Here is a 24,299-nt window from a genome sequence, read left to right as displayed (position 1 = left end):
AGCAATATTACGATTTAATTATGCCTAAAAGAATTTAGTTCGGTTATGATAAAAATATATATAAGGTGATTTATGCTGTGGGAAAATATATACTATATATATATATTCTTATTTAAAATGTTGTTCAAATTTGTTGTACATATTTCTCAACGAAAATAGCTTAATTTCTACCAACAAAATAATGAAATATTTATCAATTCAAAACAAAGGAAAAAACACGACAACTTTTTCGTGCATGAAATTGTGCGAAATCAATAGACTTAAGCTATGAAATACTTTACGATAGTTTTATTTCTCGAATTTAAATCAGACTTTTTCAATTTATTCGTTTAGCTCCAAACTGACTGAATGTGATGATGATAAAGTGGTAATAATTTGTTTGAAAGCATGACTGCTTTATTTATTACTCAATTTAAGTTGAAAAGACCAAAAATATTTGAAAACAATTTAATATAGAAAACCAGTTGCCCAATTTCTCTGTGAAATTCAGGATTCTTGTGTTTGATGGCCGATTCGATTTCTCAAAATATCTTCTATTCAATTTGAAATGAGACTGAACACTGTCTAAACTCTCTAAAGCATGAATATTCAAGTTATGAAGACGTGATGATATATATAATATTGTCTCTAATCTCTATTCGACTTACAGAATATACAACTTGAACTATTGCGGCTGCAATCTCATAAAACGAGTATAAAATGTCTTAGGTATTAAGTATTTGCATGCTTCAATTGAAATATACTGCTCCAAGAAACGAAATATTTGCTAAATATATATGTATATATTAGAAAGGTAACCAAATAATAGAAATAACCATAAACTATGCATGCACAGTCTCTATCAAGCGCGATCGGAATGTACCCAAAAAAAAAAATAAAAATTAAAGCAATAAGGAATATAACCAAAAACGGCTGAATTTACTGCATAAATTATTGAATTATATTCAATATAATGCTACGTTGCGTGGGTCTTGTTATCAAAAATGAAACATTTCATAACTAATTTGATTATGCACTGCAGCAGCACATATAACATGTATATGAAAGCCAGGCAACGTGACGTATACGCAACGTGAATTTTCAACGTAACGCATACGTATACGCACTGTACGCTGCCACAATTTTCACTCACTGCCATTTTCCTCTCTTTTTGTATTGTTTTTTGTTTCTTTTATTTATTTTTTGTATTTTGTTATTGAATTTGTGTGGTAAAGTTTTCGCGTTGCTTCCGCACCACCCACCCCACCCCACCCCAAGCACACACACATATACAGAGTTGGACACAGTTGTTCACTTGTTCAGCTGTTGTTATCTATCATGCATACATACATACGTACAAGTTAAGAACTTACATAACGCTTCGCACAGGACGAGCACACACACCACAAAGTGGGTGGAGGTGAAGGCTTGCAAGTCAGTGTATTAGTCTGTCGCTGTTTGTGCCGTCTGTGCGCTGTGTTTATCAAAGCTAGCTACAATTGCATAAGCTGTTGTGAGAAGCTGTAGCAAAGTTATGTGTTTGCAACAGAAACAGCAGCAACAGCAACAGCAACAACAATAACAACAGCAACAATCAGCCGGCTGCGACCAAAAAAAAAAAACAACGAACATGTGACAAGCAAAGCAAGTCGCTTCCAAGAGTTGTTTTCCCCCTCCCCCCCTACTCCAACACCCGGCGGCAGCAAACCCCACGCAACATAGCGGAAATGTCAATCAACAAGCCGGAAACTGGCAACTGCCACTGTAACCGGCTTGATGAAGCATTTTTCCCCAAACGCCTGACAGCCGGTTAGCCCAAAATACAAAAAAAAAAAAAAGAAAGAAGACTTACGAAAACAAGATTGAAAAAACAAGTTGAAATTGAAAAACTGGTACTGAGAATCTGCGCTTTCAGTTGAAAAACAACTCCGACTTGATCAAATTGCAACAAATTGTCGTGTAAAAATGCCTTTCAGTTGTTTATCAGTTATCAGTTGAAACAGTTTTACTCTGCATATTTAGTCTTAGTCTTTTTGTTCTTTTCATGCCTTTTACTTTTAGTTGGTTCAATATTTTCTTAAGCACCTTTTCAACTATCATATCATCTCTAATTACTTATGCTCCCTTTAGTTACTTGTACGATTGTTTAGTTAGTCTTTGTATTTCTCAACTCTGTTTAAAGTGACTTTCATTCGTTTCAGATTTCCAATTTAGCTACTTTTAATATTCAGTTTCTGGATTTTACTTTAGAAGTTTAGTCTTTATCACATTTAATATAAATTCTTGAAAGGTCTCCACTTTATCTAAGATTTTTTTAAATTTAAATATGTTTATCATCATGTTCTTAAATACTTTTAAGCCCGTATTTATATATTTGAATCGTTTACCTGTGCTATTTTATATATATTTTGAAATGTTTTTTTTTTTTCATTTTCATTCCACTTTTAAACTTTGTAATTTGCTTCAAATGTAATTTTATTTAATTAGTTTTTATTATATTTTGCCATTGTTCTCTTGATTGGATGCAAACTGCACTTGCTCAGTTCTTTTAGTTCTCTTTGGCAAATTTTCTGGTTTCTTGCGCAGTTTCTATAATCGCTTGAATTTCTTAATATACTCGATTTATAAAGGCTTTCTACTAACACTTTCAAAGTTGTCATGTGATATGGAGTTGCAATAAAAGACTTTACATTTTCTACAGTACCATCCTTTCAATTCAAACAAACCCCAAATGTCCGAATAGGATAAAAATAAAAGGAAAGTAAACAGTGTTGATAAGCAATAAAATCAAATAAAAATAAAGCACATTCTGTGTGCGTTGTAATTGAATGACAAATGTGACTTGGTGGAGTTAGTAGCGTTAGAGTAACGTATATAAATATATATATATATATATATACATATATATATATAGTATATATATATATATAGTATTAGTATATGGAGAATACGGACTTGGGATTGTTATCGTACTTTTTTTGTGTATGCCTCGATGTTGCGTCGCTTGTATTTACGAGGGGATGTGGGGAGGAGCCCTTTTACGTTTCTTGCTGTTGTTTACGACATTGAGGCGGTATCGCTCTGGTACATCCGCCGTATCGTTTCGGCTTTCATAGTGTTTTCTTTTTTTTTTCTTTGTTTTTTTTGCTGTTTTTGTTGTTGTTTGTTTTTCTGTATTTTTATTGTTCTGCTTACGACTTTTGGTATTTGCTATTTGAATTTAAACGTATTACGAATCGAATTTTAATTTGTTGCTTTTTTTTACACACAACACAACACACACACACACACACCCATCACACACTCATCACACAACAATCAGGCGCACACACAACAAACACACACAGCATACACTCAAAGCACAAACACACAATCACACGCGCACTCGAAAAAAAATTTGTCAAGAAAATGTTGGAAGTCTTTTTTTGTTTTTTTTTTTGGATTTTTAAAAGTTTTTAAATAATTTTTTTTGGTATTTTGATTATTATTATTAATTGATAGTTAAATGAAATGTTAATTGCTCAATGCTGTTGAGAATGGCGTTCGTGAAGTCTTCTCTGGGATTTTTATTGTTTTATATTGTAAGTACATATTAAGTAAGTGTTATATTTGAGTGGAGCTCTGCGCTTGCTACGTCAGTCATGGGTGTAAACACAATACAGACTGAATCTTAACTGGCAACTGCCACCGACGAGGATATAACATTTATTTATTTTTTTTTTTTTTGTGGAGGACGCCCAGTGACGACGACAACGTCGACTGCGACTGCGACGACGACGACAACGACAACGACAACGACAACGACAACGACAACGACGACGACGACGACGAGGACCAAGTTCGAATTAACTCGACCACAATACGAGCGCAACGCGAAAACGAGACACCGACACCGACTCTGACACCGACTCTGGCTCTGGCTCTGACTCTGGCTGTGACTCTGACAGTGGAACAGTGGGACGACAGTGGGACACAATAACCCGGGACGCATTTGATGAACGTCCTGCTAAAACGAAAGTGAGCGCGCTGTTGTTGTTTTTTTCTTTCTATTTTTCAGTTTATTTTTTTTTTTTTTGGCGAAGTTAATGTTTAGGGGCGAGGTCGAACGACTCTCGACGCTCGACTCTCGATGTACCGTTAGACAGGCTCAGGCACAGCTGGTTCGGCATTCGCTCTGCCCCCATCATCAGCTGGCTGTGGCTTCTGTTGCAATTTTTCACTTGATTTGTGGACGCCGTCAGCTGAAACTTGCCCATTTCTTTTTTTGGCTAAGAATTGAGGTATTTAGCCATTTTTTTCCTTTGTTTTTTCTTTTCCATGCTGTATTTTGGTCGGTTTGCTTTGTTATTTTTTAACTTCTATTTTTATTTATTGTTATTTTTTAATTTTTGACAATTATGAATTGGGATTGTCATTTTTGTGTTGTGTGTGCTCACGCTCACTCTCTTTCAATCTCTATCTCTCTCTCTCTCCTTCGTTCTCTGTGTGTGTCTCTCTCTCTCTCTCTCAGGGCTCGCTCTCTGCGCGTGTCTCTCTCGTGTTCGTGCACTCGCTCGCTCTTGCGCTCTTTTGCTATGCGCTGTAGCCATCTCTGTTGCACATTGTGCTTTTTGAGTTGTTCTTTTTCTATTTTTTGTTCATCGTCCGTTTCTGAGTGCGTGTGTGGGTGTGTGTGTGTGTGTGTGTGTGTGAATAAATGGAAACTGGCAACTGGCAACTGGCAGCTGGGTACATTTACACTCGCAACAACAAAAGCAGTGAGTAGTCAGAACAACAACAACACTCAGCGAGGAGCGCAGCCAGAATGCCGCCTGATAGCACTTTGGCGTGCCTGTCCTTATTGTTGTTGTTGTAGTTGTTGTTGTCATTTTTTGCTGCTGTCGCTTCTTCTGCTGCTTCTGCTGCTGCTTCAAAGTGAACTTTGAGCTTTTGAGCTTGATCTAAACATAATTCGCGTCTGGCACGCGATACGAAAATCAAAATTGAACTTTACAAGTTAATCCGTTGCCGCAACTAAATCCAGCATATACTATATACATATACATATATATATAGATAAGAGTCAAGCTTGCATATGTATTTAGATATATGGTTTAAGTGAATATAATTTAATTTTCAGTCGCCATTCGATTGCCATTTTGTGCATCAATTTCGAACAACAACCAAAAGTAAGCAGGAAATCACATCTTTTTAGAGCAAATTTTATCTTGTTTTTTTTGTTTGGTTTGTTTGTTCTTTTTTTTTGTGATACAAGTGCCTGGCTGTCCTGTTACCCGTGTCCTTCGGTTCGTCCTGCGCATTGGCAAGCAGCCGACGATTTGCGTAAGGTGCCCGGCTCCGACATTTGGCTCCTTGCTGGCTGCCGGGCCAACTGCTCACCACACCCACACACATATGCATACACCCACCCATCCACACTCACACACACACTCACACACACACACACGCACACACATACGCATACTCAATCCAAAAAAGTTGAGCTGCTGCGCGTTTTGCTTTGTCATCGGCAATTGTCGTTGTTGTTGTCGCTCTTGTTGTCGCTGTCATTGTTGTTGTTGTTGTTTTTTTCGTAGTCACGTTGTTCAGCAATATTTTTTAGTTACTCACACATGTGTGCATGTCTGCGTGTGACTGCCAGTGCCTATGAGTGTACACGTGTGTGTGTGTGTGATTGTAGGTGTCTGCGTGTGCAACTCGTTTGGAATGCATCCTTGGCGCTGCTGCTGATGATGATGAACTTGCAAATGGATTTGCCTGGCAACAACAACTGCTGATGGATGTGCTTGGAGACAGGTACTAGTCAGGCTACAAGTGCTGGACTAGCAGACACTGCCTCAAATATAAACGCAATCAAATTGCTAGCAACTTGTGCATCACATTTCAAGTACAATTTGTTTCAATATGAACGCAAAACTTGTCAAACGTATTTTTTTTACTTAGGAAAATAGGTGGAAATAATGTTAAGCCCCAATTCTTGATTTAAGTTGATTTTACGTTATTTTAACGCACTATGGGAACTGACTGACTTGGAAATTTGAAACACTGCAAATAGGCACGAAATATCTTAGTCCATGTTCGATATTTATCGATAATATCTGGCTGAGTTTGACTGATAAAACAGAATGAAAATAAGAAAAGATTTTTCTCTTTTGGGATCAAAGATACATATTTGCTGCCTGTTACAAATATATGCTCATCGTGATGCTAACCATTTCAAATATTTCTTATGGCCATAGGGTATATAAAGGGGCAAAAAAAAAAAAAAAAACATTAACTGAAAGGACAAAGGACGCCTGCTAACACGCCACTAACAACTGCTCCTCATTCACCCGTACTTAAGCTGCCCTTAATAGTCTCAACTCCTGTGTTGGGTATATCCTTTAATTTGCTACCTATCATTAAACAAAGTCGTTGAGCTGCTGGGCACAAATTGTCAAAAGGGACACACAACGCGACATAAGGACATGGACACACACACACACACACACACACCATACACATGATGCCGACCCAAATCCAAATTCAATACATACATATGTCAACAGGAAAGGAACAGATAGTCACAATGTTGTCATGCCAGATTTTGAATAAATCATTGAAATGAAAACTTGATGCATTTGTCAGCCATTTGTAAGCCCCGATTCCTTGAGTAGCACTAGTTGACAACTGACAGTTTCATATTTCGATATAAGTCAGTTAGTTAGCCGTGGAAGTGGAGTGGAGAGGGTAATATGAAATGAGCCAGACATCTACAACTTAAACACATTCAAGATAACGTGGCTTAAATTATTTTTTTTTAAATAAATTGTAGACAAATTTAACTGGAAAAAAATTCAATGAAAAGTGATTATTAAATTTGAAACTCGGCTCTTAATTTTAACAGCCTTAATTCAATTTGAAATCAATTCAAATATGAAAAGAAAAATGCCAAATTGATGTGAATTTGTCTATAAGCAAGTACAAAGCAAAACAATTAAAAACAAATAAGATAAATAAAATTTTATAAATCCATGTGATGATCGATTTAATTAGAATTCTTTGAAAAGATTCGATATAGATATCTAAATTGCATTAATACCAATAAAATAAATCATGGGTGGAACATGATCTAAACAGCCCAACAAATGCAATCAACTGGACGAAGCAGTTGTTCGATTCCAAATCGTTTCTCTACAATATTGTCATCATTTATTGATAGACACCCGGATAGATAATGGATATATATATGTACAAATCGAACGATATATATAGTTATATATGTGGCATACAACTACTTAAATGTGCATTCGATAGAGAGGTCCCGTCAACTGAGTCATTGTCGAGGACCATTATCATTAAATTTTCACAAGTTCCGTTGACTATTTTTCCAAGCGTATTTTGCCGGGTTTGGGGGTGGAAGCGGGGCGAGCGTTACCACGAACCCTGTACACGGTCACGGATACGGAGCCGCACACAAACCGGACCCTGGCTGGCTATAAGGCTATAAGTTATTGGCAATTCAAGCCACCTGCTCGCGTTAGTCAATACTCGGAGTACTCTCCACCTACAGCTCCTGCTTCTGCTTCTGCTCCTGCTCCTGCTCCTGATCCGGCACCTGCTGGTGCTATTGCTCCTGCTCTACGACTGCTTAAGTACGGTCCGCCAAGGACTTAACTTTATTATGCATGGAGCCCTATGACAATTACTATCGACATATGGCCACATATATATTTATATATGAATTGCAATTGGAAAGGCGTCGCGTTGCGTTGCGTTGCCTTAACACAAACGACTTAAATATTTTACAATGGAACACAACGCTATTGCGAGAAAGAAGTGTAAATATAACACACACACACACACACACACACACACACACACAGGCAAGTCTTTCATCGATGTCCTCTGGTGGTCGCTTGTCGTGCACCGTCCATATAATATTCATCATCAACAAATATGGCATCCAATGCCTATTTGAAGGTGTTGTTGCTTATTTATTTTGCACACACGTCGACCGCAATTCCTATTTGCATTCATAATTCGACACACGCCCAACCAAACCGCAAAAAGATGGAAAAAAAAATAGAACCGAAAGTCGGGCGCAGAGATAGGTGAAACGCAGTGGCAGGCTTTTCAATCATGTCCATTAATTAATGTTACCTAAATTGCAATTCAGATATCAGATATCTCACATCTCGGCCAATATATCATGTCACACAATCGCTGCACTTTCCAAACTTGAAAGTTCATTGAGTCAGCGTATAAATAAATAATGAACAAAAAATAAAATAGATCCAACGAAAAAAAAAAAAAAGAAATCCTTAAACGGCACAGATACCATATTATTTATGACTTTCAATTGCTTTGTTGACGCCATCAACATGTATATATATACATATGCATTTTTCCCCTGATACATGGCTACATGTGTAACATGTATAAAACTATCAGCTTTTCAAGATTTGACTTATTTCTGTGCATCTTCTGCTTTGTAAACAAACTACAAAGGAGCTCTCACTTGAGTTGATTTTTTTTATATATATTTTTTATATGTATACAATAAGTAAGTATTCTTAAAATACACTTTAAAATAACTGCATGCTAAATGTATTTAGATTAAAGCTTAATAGCTGAACTTCTGTTGAAATTCACATAGATATTTTTAACTTTGGAAGACTTGCGTTAGTCGTTTAAGGCGAGTCCAAACACTGAATACTTTTAAATGCGATAATTGCCAGAACGGTTCAATGTGTCAAAGGCGAATTGCACAGCAGTCAGATAGACATGTACAATTGGAAAATGCATTCAGCTATAAAATAGTACAACTACAAGAATAGGATACAAATTTCAAGCAGTTCCTTGTAACAAGTACGAATGCTCCCAAGTCCTTACCTCAGTTGCACGTGTCTCAGATATTCAAAAGAGGAGCAACTTATCGATAAAATGACATCAAGTTAATCTACGAGAACTTATATTTAAAAACTGGAGATTTAAAACATATATCTCAAAAAGTGTACGCAAATCGATTTGAATCGATATTCGCATAATGCGAAAAATACTTGAAATACCTTTGTTGATCTACGAGAACTTCAATTTCAAATCTGGAATGCCTAACAGAAGACAGACAAACGGACGAAAGGACATCGACCATCGAATGCTGATGAAGATTATATATGTTTTTGACTTCGGATATGCCTCCTTCTGTCTGTTAGATATGCAACTTTATCATACATTTATCTTGCTTGACGTCCATTTCCGTCAAGTATCATATTTTAATTATTCCCATTACTGCACACTCAACGACATCGAAAATGAACAAATTTATATTGCAAACGTTTCTCTCTGACAACTAACTAAAAGCTAGTTAAACTGACGGCCAAAATAAAAGGATTATTAAACAAAAACAAAAACAAAAAAAGAAGAAAATATGAAATGCACATTATTTTGAAAAAGTTGCTGCTAGGCATTTTGACAATCGGATTGGGTATAAGTGATGGTACACCTAAAAGCATACTACCACCCACACACACACACACACACACACACAGATAGAAAATGCCAAGAGTAATGCAGTTTGTTAAAAAAACAATAAAGTGCCAAGCGGGGAATTCGCGCTCCGTTTAACACACAATTTTATTTCATTTTCTCTTATTAGATTTTGTTTTTATTTTTTATTTCTTTTTTTTTTTTTGAAGTTTTGGTTGCTATCGTTTTATTTGGCTAGCGAAATCGATTTTCATGAGACGGTGACGATAACTTGTTTGCCTTTGCCCCCAGGAAATGTTGAAGTAATTGACGAGCTCTAGACGGCATATACGCCCACCGCCACCCCCTACCCTTACTGCCCCATGCCCAACATTAACTGACCCTGACCTCAAAATGTAGTAGAAGAAAATAGAAAGAAAAAAAAAAAGAAAAGAAATGAACTTAGAGTTGGATTTCATTAGTCAAGTTGAGTTAACCAAAAGGGATTTGTCAGGACTTACTGACCATATCCCTTTCTGGACAGCCCTATCTCCGGCTCAGTTGTGTTTTTCTCATTTCTCACACATTGTATACACTTTGTTTATTGTGTACTTGTTTCGAATGTTTTAATGAGAATCGCCACATGTGGCAAATAGCATATATGTATATATATATATTTACCCCAATTGCTAATAGAGATGGCTTCGCGGCAAATCGATTAGGTCATATGCCAGCAGCACTCTAAACAATATATCAAAGACACAGAATGCCAACGGGAAGGGGTCAGTGACGGGCCAGGCGGATAGGCAATAATAGAGAGGCAATACGTTACGTTATATTATAGGGAAATCGAGTATTTATGGGCATTTGTTTTTCGATACAAATACAAATACAAATACAAATACAAATACAAATACGATACAAAGATACAATCATCTCGACCGGGTCGCCTTCTGATTTGCACACACCTCTCTGCCTCTTTCTGTGTGTGTGTGTGTGTGTTTGTGTATGTGTGAGGGTGTTTGTGGCTGTTCGAATTTCCCACATTTGTTTAACATCTTTTAAAAATGTGGCTTCTTCACTTTCTTGAGCACTTTGCTCGTATTTGCTAAGTTAATTTGAGTAAATTTCAAATTTTTAATTTAAAATAAAATAAGTTAATTAACTTAATTGCCAGCTGTTAAGTCTATTATTGATTCAATGTACTTTTGTTTATTTTCTTATGATTTTGCTTATTTCCTTTTTTATATTTATAGCTATAGTTGTCAAACCGTAACCGATAACCGAATTTAACCGATTGAAACTGATTGAATTGGAATCGGAAACGAAATTGAAAATTTTTAAAGAATCAGTAAACGAAACTGGTATTATAACTAACCACAACGGAAAGGGTTTTAATATGTATTGCCACTTGCAGCTTTTATATTTACTTATTTACTTACTATATGAGAAAAGATCGTGATTCCCCTGTAATTATAGCCAATTACGATCATTCATTTCTACTTCCTTTTTGCAGCATCAATGTAATCAAGAAATGTTTTCGAGCAAACACCAAAATCAACAAATACAAATGCAAATCCAAATACAAATACAAATACAAATATAAATGCACATATATGTATCTAGATAAACAAAGACGTTTTCTATATAAATATACACGTAACGGCATCGATTAGATCGGACCACTATATAGCCACTAAATTAGATGTAGCGTACACGGCCACAATCGGTCAGTTTTGGAAATTAATAAGTGAATTTACGAGCAGATGTCTGCAAGGGTATAGAAAATTTCGGCGTGCCTAAAATAGATGTTTTTACTTATTTTTATTGTTGTTTTGATTTCTTCGATGTTGTGCGCTTTTGTTATTGTTGTTGTCTGCAGATGCTCTGGATGAAAATAACTTGCTTGGTATTGCCGCAGTCGCTAGTCTCTAGTCTCTAGCTAAGCGAAACTGGCGCGGTTTGTTTATTTTTACAGTTGACTCGATGCGGGGCACGCAACGTGAATGTGGATGTTGATGTGGATGCGAAACGTGAACGTGGACATAGAATTGAGAACTTGGATCTGTCATATGCTTATGTACATATATGAACACATATATATCTATCCATCCATATATATATGTGTGTGTGTGTGTGTGTGTGTTGTAAGTACGTCATAGTTATAGTTATGGCTAGTTGTCGGTTAGTGCGGTTAGTTGAAGCCCATTTGTCAATGGCAATGATTGGCCCCAAAATATGTTGTTGTCTGCTGTTGTTGTTGTTGTTGCTGTTGTTGTCATTGTGTGCCACTTACCGATATGGGCCGGTCGTTGGTACAGGAAAGTTTGCGGGTCTGACGCAGTGTCTCCACCCAGAGGGAGGTGCGACGTGACGCATTTGTGGCGCCACCAGCGCCAGCGCTACCGCCGCCAACGCTGCTGGTGCGCGTCATAGCTGGTGGCAGCTGTGCCGCTGATGACGTTGTTGGCATTGTTGCAGTGTTGTTCACGGCTGGGTACGCGCCTGGTACTGCACTCGCCGCACTCGCCGCACTCGCAGCACTCGCAGCAGTTGCAGCCGTGCCAGGACACGGGCACTTTGGGTAGAGGCTGCCCTTGCATTGATTCTCCATGCAGGAGGCAGGCGACATGCCACAAACAACAATTGCACACACTCAAAATAAAACAAAACAATTACGACAGAAAACAAACTTATTTCCTTTTTCTTTTCTGTTTTTTTTTTTTGTGATTGATTCAATTGATTGAATTGATCAGCGCACTTTTTTGTTCACATTTTTGTTGCACACAAGACTGCATATTTTGTGTTCTCCTTGGCCTTTTCTTGCCAACCGTTTGCAGCCGCAATTCTCAACGTTTTAATGTTGATTTTTGTTGTTGATTTTCCGAAATCCGAAATCTATTCAAATCGATTTTTCCTGCGTAATTGTCCAAAATGTAAACAAAAAAAAAAAAAAATGAAGAAAAAACACACACAAACACGCGTGCACGGTAAAAACAATTGCAGATGGTCAACGGAAAAGCGGGGCCGTTTTTCAATTTGTGTTTTTTTTTTTTTTTTGTTGTGGCTCGAAAGCTTGCCGACTTTTCAATTCGCGTTGGCCAGCATGGATTTGTTGGCCATGTGTGTTCTTTGGTTGAGACCTGGTGCCGCTGGTCGCGCACACAATGATCTTGCCCAGTCGAAAATCTTTATATTTATAATTCAATTCTCAGTTTTTCTTTTCCCTTTTCCATTTTCTTGCACTTTTCTTTCCCCTCCAATCGCTAATTGTGTTAGTCGAGCAGCACGCGCCGCCGATCGCGATTGCGGATTAGGCCATTCCCGATTACCGATTGCCGATTGCTGATTGCTGAGCATTGAATGGAAACAGCAGCCGAAGCGATCGCTGAGAGAAATATCCGCTCTGGCTAACATGCTGTCCTCCCCACCATCCTCTCTCCCTCTCCATGTCCCCAGAGTGCGTACACTCATAGAAATGTAATGTCAAGTTCAACCGGAAGAAGATAAAAATACAAAAAAAAAAATACAAAATAAAATAAATACAAAATATATTACTCTAAGTAATCAAGTTCTTGATTTATGAAATATACGGAGATGTTTCAAGAATGCCAAAAGGCAACTGAATGAATCAGGAAAAAAGAATTGGAAAAGAATGGGAAAGCAGATCGAGTTAAGTTTAGTTGTTTGGAAAGAACCCCATTCAAGTTTACTCAACTTGATTGACTGTTGACAGAAATGATATACGAATAAGGGATTTGAACCCAGGAACAAACCCTTGCAACCAGGTTGTTGCAACTTTACCGAGTAAAGCTTCGACACGGAATCCAAATTCAACATATTTTTAAGAATCAGTTACAGAACCCAATTTTATAAGCTTATATAGTATTTCAAGAGGAACTCTTACAATTTACACTATTGTTTCAAAATGATTGACGCAAACTCAAAATGCACATAATAGACTCAATAAGCTTCATTTTTTCTCAGTGTATAAATGCGATGGACGCTGAATACAATGGAACACAGAATTGATTGCCTACGTCATTGAAACGATGCTCGCAACTCAACGCTTCCTGCTCATTATTTTCTTGCCGGACTCTCTCTCTCTCTCTCACTCTCTCTCTCTCTCTCTCTCTTTCTCTGTGTCTTTTTCTCTGTCTCTGTATTGATAGCTGGCAGTGGACCCGGGCCAAAACTTAATGGCAATTTGTCTGCTGACAGGTTTGTATGAACTTGAAGATGCCCTGTGCTCAATGAGCATGACTCATGGTATTTTACTCAATTCACCGCCTGCTCCCATTGTCAAAAAAATGAGACACGACAGCAACAACGAAAGGAAAAAGAAACCTTGTTCTACATGGCATTATTCCCAATACAAATTATGAGTACCATTGTACATTCATACACAAATTCTTATTCAACAATTATTGGCTATAAGCCAAATTTATTGCATTTTACACAAAACGCTTTTAGCTTAATTTTAAAGCTATAAATTCCAGAAAATTTACAATATTATGAAAATGCAATTTAATTTGCACAAGAACAAAAAACATATATTAGTTTATAAGTAATATACAAAGTTCAAGGAATACACCTAAAATTTGTCAATTATTTATAGCCAAATATTTTGAAACCAATAATTTCAATATTTTGAGGCGCGTATTCAAATTTAAGTATGTGCGGAAGTTGAAAAGATTCTTAATAGTCTCATTAAAGACATCAAAGTGTTCCGCCTACTTTAGAATACTCAATTCATTTAATAACATTCTATTCTGATCAAATATGAGTGAATAGCCAAAATATGCTGGTTTGAATTTTCAACAATCTTAAGAAAACATTAAAAAATTTATTTATCAATATAAGATTTGAAGAAACAGGCTTATAATTTATTAAGTTTGATCTATGTTATTATTATAATAAAGTAATCGTAATATATATAAATGTAAATAGATATTATCAAACTTTCCAATTTTAAATGTTTTTAAGACTCTTTTTTCAGATTGGTCATTAAAATATATAATATAATATATACCGAATATTTATACAATGAAATTATCATGTTCATTGCAAATATAAAGTTGAAGTCAAATAACACATATAATCCCAATGTCTTTTGTTTCAAAACTATAAAAATTATAACCCATCTGGGTAGCATTCTATATTTTAAATGTTAAAATATTGCAGTTTCAAAATTTTGATTTCACTGGGTATCATAAAATTAGTGTTCCAAGTGTCAAAGTGAAATTTAGAATCAGTTTTAAAATTCAATTTTTCTTTTTTTAACAACCAGTTACAGGTACCGATATGATTACTTCATATGCTACCAGAACGGAATTGAATACCAAAGAGAAGTTGAAGTCAATTCTTAACTCTTACCAAAATCAATTCGATGTGACATCCTGGTAGTATAGAATATTGAAAATATTTAATCATTTTTATATATTTCAGATAATCAAAAAACTGATATACCAGTACGTGATATAACAGTATATTGCTTGGGTTTTATATGGTGCTTCCTACGATTAACGAGTGCATTGTATTTATTCATAACGGTAACGGCAGGCAACATACACTTAAAGTGGCAATATAAAATATTTTATATACGCTTACCTTTGCAATCACTTATAACTATAATACTCTTTAGCATCTAATATTCACTATTATTCACGATGCAATAACGCAGCTAACGAGCCACTATGTTAATGTGAATGTGATGTGTAAATGTGAATTTGAATGTGCAGTGGAATGAGCGTGCGAATGTTGATTGAATGAGTGGCAATCAGCTACAAGCGACATTCGATGGAGCATTGAAGTATTTGAAATTGCCATCTAAATTTTGGAAGAGCTACAACTTGATGAACTGGCGGATGCACTAAACGAAGATTGATTGACTGATTGAACGATTGATTTGTGTGTGCAAGCACAATACGAGTATGACTATGAATACGAATGCGAATGCAAGTATGAGTATTTACTCAAAATAATGGTTAACGGGCGCATTCAAATGTGGCAAATTTTGTATTTCGCATTTGGGAAGAAAACGGTGCCACGTAAATGTATTCGAATCAAAATTCAACTATAAAACTTTAAAATTTGATTTTGCTATTTTTTGTTTTGTATTTTTTTTTTTTTTTTTTGTATGTACACAATACATATAAAGTTTTAACTTTGCTAATCAAAGCTGAAAGGGGAAAATTATAGCCATAAAATGTATTTATTTATTTTTTGTGTTTTGGGAGGGTTGAGAGGGGTTTTTTTTTTTTGTAAGATTTAGATTAAATACCATTTTGGAGCTTTGAAGCGTTTCGTTAGTGGCCTCTGTGAAGGCCCTTCTAAGTCGTAACTTTCGGCTTTCGGACAATGTGCGTGGCATTAGAAGAACGCCCTGAGGAGAATCATGATGTGAATTGCGATTAGTACCTGGTTAACTTGTTCAAATAGAGTTATCGCATTTACATAACTATAAAGGTTAAGCATTTACATAAGTAGGCATTGAGGCGGCTAGTAAAGGATATACATACGCTAAGCATAACTAGAATCAATAACAATAGTAATACATACATGGATATACATGTACACATAGCTAGGTATATGGTTATATAACTATATAGAGTACAATTTAAGGACTTAGTTAATAATATGGAATTTTAATTGTGTGGAATCAGTAAATAGCAGGGTGTCAAATCGAAATCGAAACCGAAACTTCACCGATTGAAATTCAGAACCCGAAACGTAATTCAACATATTTTTAAGAAACATTTAAATATACATATATATAAAAAGAAAGTGCATTCAATTCATAACCCTTATCGAAAACTTTACGCTTTACATACCGGAACCGGAACAGATCGGAAATATGATTCAGTTTGACACCCTGGTAAATAGTTTGAAGTTTGGTTAACAATTAATTGTATTTTAATATACTTAAGCCTTTCATTGCATACTTTTGCGCGCACACTAAGAGCTTTTCTTTAGTTTGGTTTACTAATTATCGCTTATACATATCTAACTATGTATCATATCATATGTATATAGAGGTATTAAATAGCACTTCTGTCAATGGATCCAAAAGAAAATAAAAAACAATAAAATTTCTGTTCTGCCTTTATTTCAAAATGGTTTCTAAGTCGGTAAAGTTCGTAAAAAAATTCAGTTCTCGCTTAAACAACTTTTTTGTTGTTCTAGAAATTCCAAATAAGCTCAGCAATTATAACAATAATCAATAATCAATTATACTGTTGTTATTATTACACTTGCCTGACAGAAAGTCTTCTTAATCCGCAATCCATCATTATGACAATTATTTAAATTAGTTATTCCCATTTTGTAGATTATTTACACGAAAATTTTTTTGCGATAATTTTGCCATCTGTAATTAGCTGATAGACTTCAAATATAATCACCCCCAAAATTATCGACAGTATTATTCACTTGTCAGTTTATTGCAGAAATCAGATTGCTTCATTTACATTTAGCAGACGGGAAAATTATTTAATTAACACTCGAATGCAATGTTTGGCCAATCAGCAGTTTTTTTTTTTTTAATATATTCTCACGATTTATTGCAAGCGCAAAAGTAGGCAATGTAAAATGCATGTAATGTGTCTTGGCACAAAGTGCAAAATGGGGGAAACAATGACTATAAAATGATGCAATTTAATAATCTGAATTACTAGACAAAAAAATATATAAGTAAAATACATCGACGATGCTTACATTTTGTTTTTATTTATTTTTTTTTTTTTTGCTGACACAACCACACAGAAATACTCTGTACGCGTGCCAGTGTGTGTGTGAGTGGGTGTGTGTGGAGTCGAATGAAAAGTTTTCTTGACGCGTTGCATAATTAATGAGAGGCGGAGCTTTGAGGAAACCTTTTGAAACTATTGTGAAACTTCGAAATCGCCGCCACGAAAGCTTTCGCGCACAAAAAGCTTTCAACTAACGGCTGCCCGCGTAAAATTCCAAAGCTTTCTGCTCAACAAACAAACTATTGCAAATAGTGTGCAGCAACACGCATGTTCCTGCATAGCTAAACAACTGGGTAGTTGAGTATTTATTTATGGTTTGCCAGTACTTTAAATTGCATACACAATTTATGTGTGCATGCTTCCAGAAGCTTTGTCTCTTTCTTCCGCCACATATCAAATTGAGAGCTGAAAGCTTTAAGCTCTCAAGCCAAATGTATGTAATTGTCGCTCAAAAGTAAATTACATTTTTTGATTGAGGTATGCCTCACATACTTTAGGAGTATGGTGGCTATGGCAACAATTCTTCCTTATCATTCGCCGGCGACCACAGTCAGTTTGAAACTTTTTGTTTTCAATGTGGGAAAGCTTTTTTCTCTTTTTTTTTTGTCAGACAAGCTAATTTCTTCTTTAACAGCTCCTGGACAAATTGTCGATTATCTACAGCCAAAAAGCTGGGTGAGGGCAAAAAATACATAAACCAAAAATTGTATGTGGGACAAAAACGCGACATCAAATGTCAAGGAGTGAAAAAGTTCATCAATCATGTTAAGGTCACAGCCAGCCGTGGAGAAAGGCGCTCAACAAGAAATACACGAAAACAAAAAAAAACAAAAAACAGACAACAAACTGATACAGAAACAGAAACAAAACAGAGAAATGGGAAATAGAAAGTTCAGACACTGTCAAAATTTATTGATATTAATTACAATACTAATTATAATTCTATATTTAGGAAGCGCTTAAACATTTAAATAGCACTGCCACTGACAGCATTCAAGCAAATTTTGATGACTTCGCTGCGTGTTTTCAATTTCTTGAATAAATATACAAAAATAAATGTATGTATATATTAAGAAAGAGATATGAATACGAATTGGCCATTTGAGCGAATTTCTAATTCAAATGCTATATGAATAATCAATTGCGGGTTTTTCTCGGGCGCGAGCACGCTTTTTCAATTTGGATAACGAGTGATTTTCGCATGAATTGGCCGCTCAAATTTGATTTACTGTCTTCTCTGCCATTCGCCTGTCAAAATAAATATGCCAACCTCTCAGCAACTGTACCGAACGCACAACCACCCAACCACCCACTTACGCATCACTTCGAAACACGCCCAAAAATTTATTGCTGGCGTAAACAAAATGTTTTAATTATGATCGGCAAAATATGGAAAATATTATAATTAATATTATTGAGGCAACGTCGCGTATGAGCAATATTGATTTTTCCTAATTGGATTTAAGCGCGTGAAAATGTGAAAAATTAGATACACAAACAGAAAATAACAAGAAAAACGAAAATAATAACAACAATTCAAAAAGCGACTGAAAGTGGAAAAAAAAACAAAATGAAAAATGAAAAATGAAAAATGAAAGCGGCAGCAAAACGATGAAAATGCTTGAGTGTCTATTATAATACCTAAGTACTTAATGCATGGAAGTCAACTTGACGGAAAATTGAAAATGCTATTTGGAGAACTTAGTGGCACTTACAAACTAATTCTACAATTTGGCAGGTGTTCAGACATTTAAAACTACAAATAGTATAATATTATTGCAAACTAAAACTCATTAAATACAAATACATACCTATAAAAATATATATTGATGGCTATATAATAACTAAGTAGATAAAATGTATCGCATAGTGGAATACAAATATATTATATTTAGAGTTTTACGGTTTTAAAAATCGTCTTACTTTTGAAAACAAAATTATGGGTGTGGAAAATTTTGAGCATGCCCTTTTTCCAATTCTAATATGGAAATCGAGTCGGAACAGCGTTGTCAGCTTTAAATGTAGTATTAATCTAGAAATGAAACCATGAGTAAGAAGCCCTCATATTTTTTAACAAACATATGGTCGAGGAAACTAAAAGCACTTTTTGATGTATTCAGTTTATCCAACTTTAAATGCAGCATTAATATAAAGGTCAAGCTATGATTAAGAAGACCTGGCTTTCGATCGGATCACTTTTGACAAAATTATGTATGCGAAAAGCTTCAACAAGCACTTAAGGGATTAATTTTAGCATGAGAATCGAGCCAGAATCGCGTTTCCAATATTAAATGTACAAATATATGGGTCAAATGATGATTAAAAACCCATGGGTTTTGATCATTTATTTATGCGAGTCATTAAATTTATAACACCAGCAAACAAGAGTAATAAACAATAATTTAAATCATCTCGTTGGCTTAACTACAACTGACAGGTTGGATGGGAATGCGAATGGGAATGGGAATTGGAATGGGAATTGGAATGGGAATTGGGATGTGAGAGGCCTTGGTCAAAAGATAAGCTCTCAATTGGGCCAAAGTGTCGATTAGCAATTGTTTCGTTTTGTTTTTAAGTAATAACTAGCGAGACAACAGATTGATCTCCGAGGAGAAGGAATGCTGTCAAGTCTTAAGTGGAAATTGCTATTTAAGATGTTTTGGCCTATTTCAGATAGGACCATCAATTTGCTGGCTAATAGGCAGCGAAACAAATGGGACACTTCCCATAGGCAGACAGATTGATTTAATGGGGAGAAGAAAATGCTGTTAATTCCTCAAGTGCTTGGCTTTATTTTGTGAGCTGCCAACTTGTTTTGTAAAGTAGCGCCATTGTTGGCAATCAATATCACAGCATATTTAATTTCAACCGAAATCAATTAAAAGTAATTGCTCTGTTGAAAGCAACTGTAATCAAGTCGGTTTCATTATTGGACGGGGAATTCGATTGCTGGGAACATATAACATCGAGTGCAAGCTACGCTACACGGTATTCAGTATTGTAATAGATTCAAGGTATTTAAGTATTTCTATTTACAGTGTGTACAGTATGGTTGTATGTACACAATGCTAAAATAGAGAAGGTACGAGACAGAAAGGGACAGTTAATTGGAGTAACACGATTATTGGGTTATATACACACTTTGAGGTTAACTTCTAGCACAGACACATTTAGCTATGGTTATTTACACACACACATACACACGCAGTTAAATTGACCTTGACACAATTTTCATTTTGGCCATTTAGTAAACCCTTGCAGAGGTTATTATAATATTATCGTGTGTTGTGCAGCGCATTGAATGACAGATATCTCGAACCACATTAAATATATTGCTTAATATAGTTGCCTGTCTCTATTTATGTATATGAAAGTTAATGTCTTTGATGATATCTTCGATCATGGCCACAAAAGAATCAGTAATAAGTGATTTCATTATTGATTTACGCTCACATACTTCTTTTTTTGTAGGCTAATTGTTTTAGATATTAAATAGGTCATTGAATGTTATCTAGTGCTTATGGTGCCTATAATTTCTGAATATGTTAAGAAAAGAAAAATCGAATTTAATTTTTTAATTTTTTTTCTAAAATGTTTACTCAATACCTGACTTATATACTATTTTTGTTGGCCTACTCTTAACATTTGATAAAGAACTTATCAACTTCGGACCACTTCCAAAGTTACAAAATGCTGTCGATCGAAATAACCGTTCTGCAAGGGTATTAAAAGTTCGGAGTGCCAAAGAATGAACTGTACTTTGTAGTCCGTTTTTGTTTACTTGTTATTGTTTATAATTATTGTTATGAATAAATATGTATATGAATATATAGATTGTCGTTTACCTGCTTGAATGGACGCATGCCGCCATTGATCCGTAGGGAATCGGCCGCAATGCCCGCAATGCCATCTGTTGTGCTTTCGCGTAGCTGCTTCAAAGAGACATTCGGAACGGTGTGCGAGTGTCCGCACGAGCTGTGCGATCCACAGCAGATGGCCGTTGTGCTCGACTCCGGCTGTGAGCTCTGGCGTATTATACGTGACCCATTTGTCGGCGATGAAGTGATTAATACTGGCGGCACCTGCGGTTGCTGATAGTGATACAGTTGCAACTGTTGATGCTGCTGATGCGACTGCAACTGTTGCTGGTGATGCAATTGCAACTGCTGCTGCTGCTGTTGCTGCTGTTGGAGGGCTGAATTTGATATGCATATGGCCATCGAGCTGGTCAAATTACCCTGTTGGAAGGCACTTTTCACACTGTCCCGCGATGCGGAACGATCGATTTGACCGCCCGTCGAGATGGGTGTCGTCGATGCCCGGCGACTGCAATTGCGGCAGGCTCGACATCGACTTGGTGCACTTGGCGGTATACTCGATGATAAATTCTGATATGATGATGTGCCCAAATTTGGATGACTCGAACCGGTCGCTGTTCCCGTGCCCGTGCCCGTTCCCGTTCCCGTTCCAGTTCCCATACCCTTTCCCATTGCCATTCCCGTTCCTTGTTCATGTGGCTTTAAGCTTAAATTCATAATTGATATGGTCGGTTTCTGTTGCTGTTGCTGTTGTTGTTCTTGTTGTTGTTGCTGATGCTGTTTGGTCGTTGCATTGCCAGCTGATATTGATGTTGTTGTTGATGTGTTTTGTGTTAGTTCTTGGTCCTCTTCATGTACTTCAATATCAGGCACTATCGCGGCACGCAGTCCTTGCTCAATATCCTCGTCGTGTCCGTTGCCATTGCCACCACCACCACCACCACCTATATGAGCCACAACAATGCCACGCATACTCTCCTCGGATCCCATGCGTGCATGCTGTGACTGTTGCGGACTGGTTAGATATGTGGAAGTTCGATCCTGACGCATCAGTGTCGGTTTGCCACCGGACGTGGAAGCCATATTGTTCGATGTGGGTCCGTTGACGGAGCTGCTGCTATTCTTCACCTGGCGAAGCAGGGCGGTGCGTCCGCCCTTTGTTGGATTCGATACTAGCAGGGAGTCCGTCTCCTCGGAGCTAACATAGCCCGAGTTGGCGTTGTCGTTTAACTTTTGAATTGACATCTGCAACAAAAAAACCAACAAAAAATACAAAAATAACAACAACAATCTTAATCAAATTAACTTTCAATTAATTCGAATCCAAGTAAAGGATCAAATCGTAAGCTTTACCGAAAATGTAAGCTGACTGTCATTAGGTATGTGCGTGTTAGGTCCTTAATCACAAGGATTATACGAGTTCAATTCAAGAGAGACGAAGCCGAAGGGAAGGAAAGACCCCAGAAAATAAGCTAAAATAGCTAAGCTGATTGTGTGCTGAAAAGCTCTCCACTACCAAAAAGCTTTCATAAACTACAACATATGAAAGGAGAATAAGAAGAAGAAGCAGAAGTGGAGTGCACTGAAGATAACGGCAAAAGCAAAAGAAAAAACACAGATTCTAGCGGGGAGCATACCTTAATATTTACATATATACATATATATATATATAAGTGTAAATATGTGGCTGTACATATGTGCAAGTGTGTGTGTGTGTGTGTGTTTTTTTTCCTCGGTTTTTTTTTTTTTTGTTAGTATGTTTGTAACGGTAAACCTGCTGTGCTGGAAAACTTGATGACCGCACACCTACGGGATAGCAAACATTGAAATGCAAACATGAACTCACGCACATGATCTTAAGCTGTGTGTGTGTGTGTCTGTGTTTGTAAAACAAATATATATATATATAAAGATATATATATATATATGTCAATTTTTCCTACATGAGGTCTACAGTGTTGCCATTTTGGCTATCTAATAATAGCCAGAAGTTTAGCTTATATATATATACTAATTACATGAAATAAGAAATATTTATTTTTAAATAAAAATTTCTCTTGAAATAATAGCAAATAGTTCTGTAGTGATTTTTTGTAAAATTAATTTTTAACAAATTTTTGTTTTTTTTTAATCCGATCTATAACTACCAATCTGATTTATAATCATATTTGGCATATCTTTCTGGAAACTTTAAATGCTGTTTCAGCATTAACAATTTTCTGTTCGGCTTGGCTTTTTTTGATTTACAAAATGTTGTGGCAACACTGGGCCCAATAGGTATGACGGGTTGGCTTGATTGGTTGGTTGGTTGGCCAATATGTGTGTGAATTGTGGGTTGTTCTGTTCTGTTCTGTTCTGTTCTGTTCTGTTGTGGTGTGATGTGATGTAATGTGGCTGATATTGAGGCGATTGACAGGTGGGCGTCGCTTTGTTTTTTGGGTATTTCGCAGGTGCGGATGACACGAAAAAACTTATGTGGCACCACTTTCGAATCTCACACAATGAAAATCAATAACTCAATCCATACATATGCATCGAACATTGAAAATTATGCGAGAAGCTTGCGCCCAATGGGCATATATTGTATACTGGAAAGTTAAAGTGCTGAAGAGCACTTTGATAACATATCAATATTATCGATAGCCTTAAGCATATATAGAAGAGACTTTCTTTGTTCTTTCTTCTTACGTACAGGGTATGAATTTATTCGGTCACTTTCAACTAAGTAGAGCTTTTTCATTAGGCATGGCTGTTATTATTGCTGCCTTGTGGCATTGTGCCGGGACTGGCAGTAACGTTAACGTTAACGCTAACCGTAACGGTAACGGTCACTGTAGCGGTAACGAGAACAGTAACAGTAACACAATTACAATAACAATGACAAAGGACATGAGTCTGGGGACATTAGCGACACGAAATGTGAAATGTCGGGAAAAATAGAACCAACCAAACCAAACCCAAACCCAAACCCAAACATAACCTCTAACAACAATCTAGCAATCCTATTCAACTATCCACCTATCCGGTATCCGTTAGCATGTCGAGCGTGCCACTTAAAATAGTCGATACCCAGACCACCACGTTGCACGTACCACATACCACATCCCATGTCCCAGTCCCCAAAGCCATGTCTAAGTCCAGTCCCCAGTTGCCAGACAATCCATTGCCAGCAATTGGGTTGAAAATGCTATTTGTATTGTACAATATGCAAAGTCATGCCGGGCTACTTACTACTGCTACTAATACTACATATGACCGCAGTTATCGGACCAGCAACCTGCCAACGGCAACGTGCTAATGCATT

The 24,299-nt window shown here is 36.4% G+C and overlaps 1 protein-coding gene across 2 annotated transcripts in view; it reads right to left on the bottom strand.

Moving 5' to 3' along the window:
• LOC6566078 (small conductance calcium-activated potassium channel protein) overlaps positions 1-24,299 on the bottom strand; it is a 72,306-nt gene that overhangs the window by 37,424 nt on the left and 10,583 nt on the right. Inside the window, exons 2-3 of one of the 2 annotated variants that reach the window (XM_032739054.2) lie at positions 21,023-22,240; positions 15,710-15,811 (exon numbers count right to left, since the gene is read on the bottom strand). In XM_032739054.2, the coding sequence (XP_032594945.1) occupies positions 15,710-15,811; positions 21,023-22,240 (1,320 nt within the window). The remainder of the gene's footprint in view (positions 1-15,709; positions 15,812-21,022; positions 22,241-24,299) is intronic. The other variant, XM_032739055.2, reaches the window with a different exon arrangement.

The sequence above is a fragment of the Drosophila grimshawi genome, unplaced genomic scaffold (assembly GCF_018153295.1).
Source record: "Drosophila grimshawi isolate 15287-2541.00 unplaced genomic scaffold, ASM1815329v1 contig_848, whole genome shotgun sequence".
NCBI lineage: Eukaryota > Metazoa > Arthropoda > Insecta > Diptera > Drosophilidae > Drosophila > Drosophila grimshawi.
Note: the sequence above shows the minus strand (reverse complement) of the source record. Positions and strands in the feature narration are given on the sequence as shown.